Consider the following 11,411-nt stretch of genomic DNA (forward strand, 5'->3'; position numbering starts at 1 on the left):
AATTCTTGCCACGCTGAATACAGTAACAGTTAGATGACATAGCATAAAATTTGATTAGCTCTAATTTGGTCCTTATCCCTTTTTTATAACCTAAATTTCTTCCCTTACTTCTTCCTTTTTTCTTCTTCCCATTTTTTTCTGGTTCTTCATCTTGTTACTTATTGTGCACCCTTCTGATTTTAGGATCATGATTGCAAGTGGGAGCTAGAGTTTCATACAGTCAAACACAAGGATTTCAGGCGAAGTAGAACATCAAGTGTTTCAGAGTGGTGTGGGTGTGGCTATCGTCCTATTCTCCGATGGTCTACAACAGAGTCTAATCCTAACAAATCATTCTTTGAGTATCCTAACTACAATGTCAGTGGAAAGAGGTGGTATGGTTTGTTTGTTTGGACTGACATTAGACAAGAAGACATCGGTGAAAGGGTAACTTCTTAATATTTCTAGAACCAAAAAATTTTACATATTATTGTTGGCTTTGTTTATAGTGTTTGTTGCTGGTTTCATGTTAGTATTTAAGGTTTGAGGATAATTTTGTTTTACTGTGTTTAGAGTTAATGTATAATAGAAAAAAAGATGTCATTGTCAAATATTCAAGTTATTAATCTTATTATAAACATAAAACAAGTTTTTTTGTCATCCAATAAAATTATAAAAAAATATTGTAAAAAAAACCCATAGTAGCATAATTAAAAGTATAACAATTTGTCATAATAATAATACATTACTATAACAATGAGTTAATTAGTTTTAATAAGTCAAATTTTTACTATATAACTCCTCCACAAAATTAAAGACTAGTTCTAAATTTAAAATACACCAATAACAAAGACAAAGAGTGCCATCAAATCATATAATGTATCCAAATAAATAAATGGTCTACTACCATAAACTTAAGTTACAAAATAAAAATATCATTTACAAAAAAATTCATAATTCAACTACATCTTCATTTCTTCTTTCTCAGTGACTTGAAATCTGGTGTTGGAATAACTATCAAGAAGTTAACCAGTCTGAAAGTTGTGGTTGAGCTTGTTCCTTGCAGTGAATCTATAGTGACTAATCCTAATGGTGAGAACCTCCTTCTAATCTGCAACTTGGATGGCTTCGTAAGTGGTGCCTATTCCATTTAAATAATACATAAATTTAAGCTAATTGTGCACAATAATTTTAAATGTGGTTCGTTATGTTGGGAATAAGTAGTATGACCACAATCCAATCAATCATGTGTCAAATAATTTGTTATTATTATTATATTAAAATGTTAATATAATAAAATTCTTGATTAGATTTATAGATTTATCATTGTGATAGTGATCATAATATTAAGAGATGAATCTTTTATAATTTAATCTAAATTGTTCTTTGTCATAGGATTATTAAGAAGGACATTAATAATCCGAAAAGACCAATATATATATATAATGGTTTATATGACTATTGAACTGACTCAATTTGAGAATTCCTAATGGTTATAATTATCGCATATTTGTCAATACGATATTCTCAAGATGAACATGGTAATAGAGTTCTATTTGACCTGCGACTATCATAGTAATTAACAATGTATTTATTATACTTTGATTCCGGACATCTAATACCCCAGGGTGCTAGTTGAATGGATATTGGGTATGATTTAAATACTTGTAGAATTAATGATTAGTCAATAAGGAATCCATCAACTCTTGGTAAAGAGTTTGAGCTCTATGATTATAATGACTGAGATGAATAAAACCTTGATCAAAGGAATTGCATGAATGAAGAAATAAGTTTCTTAAGTGATTCACCGTTCATTATAATAATGGTAATAAGTTAGAGTTTGACAATTAAAACATACTCTAAGGGTTAACCAAGAGCTGAAAAGATGGAAGGAATTTTTTTTTGAATGAACAAGCTCAACACAACAAGTGGAGCAACGAGAATAAAAAGAAAAGCACCAGTTAAAGGCATAAACTATTCAGCAACTATATGACCCTTTGTCATCTTCGGCATTACCATCAACAACAAAAGGGATCCACACCTAGCCACTCCTTAAAGTTCATGAACGATTGGTGGATAATAACATCAACACCTTTTCTTTTACTCTGGAAGATCCTCATGTTTCGTTCAAGCCAGATATTCCATATTATAGCACAGAAAGATACCATCCACCTTTTACGTTCATACTTACTAGTTGATGACTCAGTCCAGCTCTGAAAGTGTTCCTTTAGTGTCCCTGGGCATGACCATTGCCTCCCAGCAAATGTTAGCCATGCACACCAAACCTGCCAAGAAAACTCACAAGCAAGAAACAAGTGGTGACCAACTTCAACACCTTTATTACACAAAACACAAATCACATCTTCTTGGTTAACCACTCCCAACCTACTCAGCCGCTCCTTTGTATTGACCCTTCCAGTCAAGGCGAACCAGATAAACAATTCAACTCTTGGTGGTACTAGACCCTTCCATACCGTCCTAGTAAAGCTGAAACTTGCTATATCCTCTGGAAGCAATTCCACCTGCAATTCCTGCACAAAGGAGTTAGTCGAAAATACACCCTTTTTATCAAACTTCCACACCACTCTATCCTCTCTGTCATATACAAGATTAACCAGTCTTAATGTTTCATGCAGCTGGTTCAGAAGGTCCAGCTCCCATTGGAATAGCTCTCGCCTCCATTGGAAGTTCCACCTCCACTCTAACCCGTCCCAAAACCCACAATCCCCTATGACGGATCCTCTTTGGTTTGAAACTGAGAAGAGCCTCGGAAACATGTCTTTCAGGGACCCACCACGCAACCAGACATCCTCCCAGAATCGAGTTCCTCTCCCATCACCAATCTCCATAGACAACCCATTAATCATCTTCTGTCTTACTTGTTGATCCTTGAACTGTATTTGGCAGATATCCTTCCATGGTCCCCCCCCGAGTGGGTAATGCCTGGGATGACAACATCACCCTGGGATTTAGATTGTTGCATGAGCATACCACCTTCTTCCATAACGGACAATCCTCCTTCGAAAATCGCCACCACCACTTAAATAGAAGAGCTGTGTTACGTACCATGGCATCCCCAACACCTAATCCGCCTAATTTTTTGGGAGCCTGCACCACCTCCCACCTGACCATGGCCATACCAATCCTACCATCCTCCTTACTCCATAGAAACCTTCTCTGTAGGGCAATCAGTTTCTCTGCAATTGCCTTTGGCATTTTATACAAACTCAAAAAATATATAGGCAGACTGTTCAAAACAGATTTAATGAGTTTACCAGCTTTATTGAGAACCTTGGATTTCCATATGCTCAGCTTCTCCTCTACTTTTTCTATAATGGGTTTCCAAGTCTTCACCAGCCTCGGGTTCGCTCCTAGTTGGATGCCCAAGTATTTTACCGGAAGAGATGCTGTCTTACAGGCCAGTATTCTACACATACGCTGTACCCACTGAGCGTCACAATTAATAGGAATCAAGCTAGACTTATCATGTCCGTAGTAAAAATATATATTACTTCATACTGTTGGGTCGTTAAGGAGTGTTGCTAGACGCCAACCTTAATTAGTAAATTTAGTATGACTAATTTACTACCCGCTTAGTATTGAACCTATAGGTTCACACACTAACGAGTGTTCTAATCTTTGCTATAGAATTATTTAATTATTATTTTGATTTGATCAAATAAATAATTATATTAATTAAAATAGAATATTATTGTATCTTTTTGCTAGCACCAAGAATATAATAATAATATGATAATTGAGAATTTTAAATGAGATTTGAGAATAATTAGTTATTCTATTTCTAAACTTAAATTCTAAATTTGGATGAGATCCTAATTGATTATGTTTTAAATTGAGTTATGATATGATTCATAAATTTGAAAGATTCAAGTTTAAACTAACAAGATATGATTTGAATTTGATTTGATATTTAAATTTGAAATCAGTAACAAATCTCATACTATATATATGTATGCCAAGAGTAGAGGAATGATGAGAATGAAACACAAGAGTTTTATTCCTTTACCTCTACACACATTAACATTTGTGAGCCTAATTCTTGGAGAAGAATTTTATGGCGTGCAAAGAGTTGCAAGAGATTTCTCAAATTAGATCATATGTCCATTAGTTAAGGAGTTGACAGCAAATGTTGGTTTCAATGTGGATAGGCATAGAGCCTTCGTACCATCAAAGAGTAAAGTTTTTACTAAAGCGTCCAAAGGTATTTATATCTGATCTATATATGATTCGAATAACGTTTAAGCACAAAATAGATCTTTATAATTGCTTTCTTTTCTTTTGCTGCGTGTTATGAACACATGATAATCCTTTATGTTAAACTAAATGCAACTACCTCTTGAGACTATTGTGCATCTGAGTAGTTTAGTTGAGAAAGCTCGATTTCAACTTCATGAATATTAAGGGGTTACGATGCAGCATCTAAAGGAGCTTGAGCATGTGCATCTTGATCCCTACTAGGCGGAGAAACATCAACAGCTTCTTAGCTTATTTAGGATTAGAGTTGAATGTGGTATTGAGTTTATTGTTGTGAGACAGAAGATAGTTAGCACTGCACCAAGATTTGTTGGTTTATAGTAGTTGGAAAATAGAGTATCATCAACAAAGACAATGAATTTATTAGCTTGGTTTGAGATCTTGCATGATAGGAGTTCATTGTCGGACATAATTGCATCTTTCTCATAACATTTGGGAGGACTATCTTACATGGGTGATTCAATGTTGGGTTTATTTTTCATATTGGCCCAGGACTTACCAACCACTCCAAGCTCATCATGTTCATGATCAACATAAATAACAATCTCCTTTCTCTCAAAAATTTTTTATGATGACATGCATGTTCAAAGTAAACATCAATCAGTTCATATCATTCTTTTGAGTCATGAAACACATCTCTCTTAATTTATTATCAAAATTCAAAACTCTTAAATTACTGTCTAAACTCTTTCTAGAAACATGTCATCAACATTTTTCTATCTTATCATATCCTAAATTTTTATAATTTTTCGTCCAAAATACATCTAAAGTATCTTTATCAATGTCACCAACACATACCTTGTTATTAAGGGAGTAAATAGTTATCTCTTTTTCATCTTTCTGAAACTTTCTTTCATAGTGGAACATAATATTTAATTGTACATCCATAACATTCATAGATGGCACAGAAAATATCAAAATAAAATATAATTATTAATCATGACAAGATACTCATTGTTCCACCATCGGAACAAAGATTATTATTAAAAATACTATAATAATAATTATTATTATAAAAAAATTTAATTTCAAATATTCAAATTTTATAACTTATACGTGTTAAGACTATTACTATTAGACTATTTGATCCACTTACACATGCTCTGTAAAATTTTTATTACTATTCGTTTTTTAATCTCTTATATCAATTATCAAAAATTCTTTCAAGTTTAAATTTAAAATATCTCCTTACTAAATACATTCATACATTATATATATCATGAATTTAATTCATAATTTTATATTATATTTTTTATGTATTTTTAATTTTTATTCATTATTTTACATTTGCTATAAATAATATTTTAATGTATACTACATTTAAATTGAATAATTATATAAAGTTATATATAAATTATTAAATAAATATTTTACAAAATATTTTTAATATAAAACACTTGAAATTTAATATTAATTTATATATTGTTTAATTAATTTTTAAATAATATAATATTATTATCAAAATACACGTATAATTAAATTACTTTTGTTCACATCTTATGAGTCTCACTTTAATTATATTCAAAGGTTGAAAGATCAAGTATGTTATATATCAGCTTCCAATATGGGTTCATGGATATATAAATACGAGTAACAATAAAAATTAAACCAACTTCCACCGAAAACGTTAAAAATTAATCCAACAATAAAATTTAAACCAACTTCGACTAAAAAAGCTAGCCAACCTTAATTATTGGTATAAAAAAATATAAGTAAATAATTTTTAATCAGTCAATTTTAAAATTTAAATAATTGTTAATAATTATTAATTTTGTATTTTTAAAAAAATAAAATTTAAATAATTACTAATTAATAACAATTTCAAAAATCAGAATTATGGTAATTAACTGGTTGAATGTTAGACTGTTAGTTACCTAGCAACATAAAAAAAAAACACACACACACACACAAACACTATTAAGCAAACGGCTAAAAAATAAAAACTAGAAAGTAAAAAATAACAAAATTTAGATTGGCTAAGATTAGCGATGTAGCAACATGATAGGTTATGTTAATACGAACAGACTATCACAGAAAAATCAAATTCCACTACTATATCCAGTTTCTTTAATAACCCATGAGAATATCCCAAAATTCACAGCAATAACTTATATTAAATTATAAATGTACTAAATTTCTAAAATTACAAATATTATAGAACATAAGTGTACTGATGTTTTGACTTTTTTGTATTTTCCCTCTAAAAGGTAACGTATTATGTACTCCACATTTTTTTTGGTGACTTGAGTACTTTGAATTATCAAACCAGAGAAAGAAAATGGAAGATAGCAGTGAGTAATTGATAAGTTAACGAGTCAAAGAAATAGTGCATATTATTATAAGATGTAGAATTTGAAATCAACTAAAACAATGAGCTGTTTTTATCTATAAAAGGCATATCTTCAATCTATTTTAGACCATCCTCATCACCATACTTAACCAAATAATCAAATACATACAATGAGTCTTCATCGAGTCTTGTCCTTCTTAGTATCCTTTTGTTTGATAAACTTGATCATTAGTATCAATATTCATGTTGTAACCGGCCATAGTTTTGTTCACCAAGAATCCTTACTTCTCCATTTGAAAGAAAGCCTTAAATTCAACCCTGCCAAATCCAAAAAACTAGTTCATTGGAATGAAAGTGATAGTTGTTGTCAATGGAAGGGAGTATCATGCAACAAGGGACATGTAATTGGTCTTGATTTGAGTGAGGAATTTATCACTGGAGATTTAAACAATTCTAGTCTCTTCAACCTGCACTATCTGCAGAGTTTGAATTTGGCTTACAATGTCTTTGGCTCTCCAATTCCTTCTGAGATCAAGAAGCTAAAGAATTTGGAGCATTTGAACTTGTCAAATGCTGGTTTTTATGGACAAATTCCGAAAGAGATCTCTTACCTCAAAAATCTGGTCACTTTGGACTTGTCCACTCCATTTACCTCACAGAATACTCTAGAACTCAAGAATCCGAATGTAGCGATCTATTTCCAGAATCTTACTGAGATCAAAGAACTCTATTTGGATGGTGTAAGACTATCTAGTGGCGGAAAGGAGTGGTGGCGAGGCTTATCGTTGTTGCGAAAGCTACAAGTCTTGAGCATGGCATCATGCAACTTATCAGGGCCAATTGATTCTTCACTTTCAAAACTTGGCTCACTTCGAGTGATTCGACTCAACCTGAATAATATGTCAAGTTCTGTGCCAAAGTTCTTTGTTGATTTCGCTAATTTGACAACCTTGCAACTCGGTAGCTGCGGCCTGACTGGTGTCTTTCCAAAGGGTATCTTCCAAATTCAAGCACTGAAGATTCTTGATGTATCTGACAATGAACATCTCCAAGGATCTTTGCCAGAACTCCTACAAGATGGATATCTTCTAGAAGCATTGAATCTCAGCAATACAAATTTTTCTGGGCAGTTAGTAAGTTCTATTTCAAATTTGAAGCATTTGTCAACTTTAGATCTATCTAACTGCCAATTTAATGGGACACTCTCTGCTTCTTTATCCGAACTTGCAAAGTTGGTCCATTTGGACTTGTTATTCAATAAATTCACTGGTTTTCTTCCATCTTTTAACAAGTCCAAGAATCTCCAATACTTGTCCCTATTTCACAATGAATTGAATGGAGTTGTTTCTTCTACTCTTTGGGAAGGACTTTCAAATCTCCACACAATTGATTTAGGTGATAACTTCTTCAGTGGGAGAGTTCCTACAATTCTCTTCACACTTCCATCTTTACAAGAGCTTACCCTGTCTCATAATGAATTTGAAGGTTTCTTGGATGAATTCCCAAATGCAACAAACTCCAAGTTAGAATTGGTTGATATAAGTATCAACAAATTACAAGGGCCTATTCCTATGTCATTTTCTCTTCTTAAAAGACTTAGCTTGCTCCAACTTTCACTGAATCAATTCAATGGCACCATAAAACTTGAGAGATTTCAGACACTACCAAATCTAGATGTTTTAGGCCTTTCACATAATAACTTGTTAGTTGATGCAACAACCATTGAGAACAATCCTAGCCTTCCTCCATTTCCTAGATTATCAATGTTGTTGTTAGCTTCCTGCAAGTTAAAGGAATTCCCAAGTTTCTTGCGAAATCAATCCCAGTTGCGGCTTCTAGACCTTTCCAACAACCAAATTCATGGAACAATTCCTAAATGGATTTGGAAGTTTGAGTTCATGATTATCTTGAATCTTTCCAAGAATTTTCTCACAGACTTGGAAAAGCCCTTTGAAAATCCAGGGTCTAATCTTCTCCGGCTTGATCTTCACTCGAACCAACTTCAGGGGACGGTTCCAATGATCACGAAATATGGATCACATTTGGACTATTCAAGCAACAAATTCAACTCTTCATTTTCAAACAACAGCTTTGGTGGACAAATTCCTGAATCCTTTTGCAACAGTTCTTCTCTTCGGTTGCTCGATCTTTCCCATAACAACTTTGATGGCTCAATTCCTGAGTGTTTGACAGCAAGAAACGATAATCTTCGAGTATTGAATCTTGCTGGAAACAAACTCACAGGTCATATTCCTGATACACTCTCCAATTCATGTAATTTGAGAGTAATTGATCTTGATTCAAACACCTTGGTTGGTGCTATTCCAAAGTCTCTGGCTTACTGTCAAAAGCTTCAAGTCTTGAACCTGGGAAACAATATGCTCAACAATGAATTCCCATGCTTTCTGGGTAACATTTCCACCCTCCGAGTGCTGATTTTAAGGTCGAACCGACTCCAAGGTCCTATCAGATGCCAACATAGCACTAATAATTGGGAGATGCTTCATATTGTTGATCTAGCCTCCAATAATTTGACTGGTATGGTATCTGGATCTCTCTTGCAGAGATGGACTAAAATGATGGGTGATGATAATGAAGCTCATAAAAGATATGGAAGTTTGTTCTTTGACATGTTTGATAATCATGATACCATACGTTTTAAAGATTTGATCACTATCATTGACAGAGTCATAGTAATGAAATTGAATCAAATGTTAGTAGGAGAATCTCCTTCTGTGGTGGATCACTTGTTTGCTTATCTTGTGACTGCAAATGAACTCGGAGGCCGGTATTTGGATTCAGTTACAGTTGTCAACAAAGGGTCACATAGAAATTTCATCACAGTTCCTTCCATCTTTACTGCATTGGATCTCTCATCCAACCATCTTGAAGGTCCAATTCCTGAAGAGCTTGTGAATTTGAGAGCACTTCATGTTCTTAACTTGTCACACAATGCATTTTCTGGTCACATTCCATCTTCTATAGGAAACTTGATGAATCTTGAATCCATGGACTTATCATATAACAATTTGAGTGGAAGGATCCCTACTGAGATTTCAAGTCTATATTTTCTTTCAGTGTTGAATCTCTCCTTCAATCATTTGGTGGGGGAAATTCCAACAGGTTCTCAGATTCAGACTTTTGATGCATACTCCTTTGAAGGTAATGATGGGTTATGCGGCCTTCCATTAACCAAGAATTGTGGTGACAATGGAATGAAAGAACCATTGTCACCATCTTCTGAAAAGAAAACTTCAATTAACTGGAGTTTCTTAAGTATTGAGTTGGGATTCACATTTGGGTTTGGACTTATTATCCTTCCCCTTCTTTTATGGAAGAGATGGAGACTATGGTATTGCAAGAACATGGATGATTTACTTCACAAGATCTTTCCTCAACTTGAGTTTGTTTATGAGCAACAAGGAGAGCAAAGGTACAGAAATTTAAGGTGGATTCGAGGTTGATGGGTAAAAATTTATATATAGTTATCTTTGAATATAGTTGATAATTGAGAATCATTATAAGATAATTTAGTCAAACCTGTTAAATTATTTAATGATTTTTTATTATTAACTTTATATGAAGATAATTACAGGTGAGTTTTTTTTTTCTTTCTTAAAATGATATAAGTTGTAGCTAATATGTCATTGTTATTTACACTGCCTATGGGTTTTACATGTTGTCCTTCATTCGTTTTGAATTTTTTTTTTTTAAATAGAGTGAAGCTTTTGCTATATCTACCTTTGTAATTGGTTGTTATGGTTTTTCGTGTTATATATATTTGTCGTGAACTATACGTAGAAGCGCGCTATGCATGGATCAAAATGAGTATGATTTTTTTATAAAAAAGTAATTTATTAAATGATACTTTAAAAAATAATATAAAGTTCGTTATAGTACTTAAGTTATTGTAGATTGTTTTAATCATTAATTATTTTAATTAAAATTACACACTTCCCTAATTGAATTAGTAGATTGACATATTTTATTTTAAAATTATAAAATTAAATAATATACTAAATTTTACACTAAACAGGCAAAATTTTAGATACAATTATATGACTTCAATGAAAATCAAATATATTCGGTTAATAATTACCACTAGTAAGAAAATAGAGAAGACGATAAATATCAACTAAATATTCTCAAAACTTCTAAAAAAATAAAACATGGCTTAGCCTACTTTTAACTCCGCTTATTGCAAATAATTAGATAGCTAAAGTGAAAATTTTAGGATAGAGACTAAGTCTTGTTAATGTATGTTTTTAAATAAATCAGTTCTGATGTGAGAATTTATTTTTATTTTTTATTTTCTATTTAATTAACAAGTCCGTCCTCTTGAATTATTTGCCTTCCATAACCCTTATTAGTATTTTTATATTAGTGAATGAGACGTTATTAATCTTGTTATTAAGATGATGTGATATACTACAAGAAAAATGTTGATTATCGTTGGATTTATTATCAGATTTAGCGTCGCACATTAACGTCAGCAAACTGATAAATTTACCGACGATTTTGATGTGAAATTCATTTGGTCGTCAAATCGATACCGGCGGATTCTCGATTCCGATAATAAATTCACTGGTAATACTTGAAGAGAAAATGGGGGAAATAAACGCAAAATGTAGTGTGGGATTTATCGTCGGAACAATCCATTAGTAAACCCATTTAGTAAAACGCTACATTTTGGTCACCTGCAACAAATTACCGTCGGATTTATCCATCGATAAATCTGATAGTAATGAACTCTAAAATTCAAAGCGCGAACCTCTCTCCCCTTTCAATTCGAAACTACTCTCTCTAACCTCTCTTCTCCCTTTCTCTCTCTAGCCGCCTCTGAACCTCACCGTGCTGTTAGCCCCGC

The 11,411-nt window shown here is 32.7% G+C and overlaps 2 protein-coding genes across 2 annotated transcripts; one reads left to right on the forward strand and one right to left on the reverse strand.

Moving 5' to 3' along the window:
- Nucleotides 1-1,997: 1,997 nt before the first annotated feature.
- LOC107485010 (uncharacterized) lies at nucleotides 1,998-2,846 on the reverse strand. The gene has a single exon (XM_016105550.1). The coding sequence runs from the start codon at nucleotides 2,844-2,846 to the stop codon at nucleotides 1,998-2,000; it is 849 nt and encodes a 282-aa protein (XP_015961036.1).
- Nucleotides 2,847-6,714: 3,868 nt separating this feature from the next.
- Nucleotides 6,715-10,008, forward strand: LOC107485011 (receptor-like protein 35). The gene has a single exon (XM_016105551.1). It carries the CDS (start codon nucleotides 6,715-6,717, stop codon nucleotides 10,006-10,008), a length of 3,294 nt encoding a protein of 1,097 aa, XP_015961037.1.
- Nucleotides 10,009-11,411: the final 1,403 nt, after the last annotated feature.

Source organism: Arachis duranensis, chromosome 4 (assembly GCF_000817695.3).
Source record: "Arachis duranensis cultivar V14167 chromosome 4, aradu.V14167.gnm2.J7QH, whole genome shotgun sequence".
NCBI classification, from domain to species: domain Eukaryota; kingdom Viridiplantae; phylum Streptophyta; class Magnoliopsida; order Fabales; family Fabaceae; genus Arachis; species Arachis duranensis.

Bases quoted from the DNA above. Each gene is read 5' to 3' on its own strand.
- LOC107485011 (XM_016105551.1), top strand. From the start codon at position 6,715: ATGAGTCTTCATCGAGTCTTGTCCTTCTTAGTATCCTTTTGTTTGATA.
- LOC107485010 (XM_016105550.1), bottom strand. From the start codon at position 2,846: ATGATTAATGGGTTGTCTATGGAGATTGGTGATGGGAGAGGAACTCGA.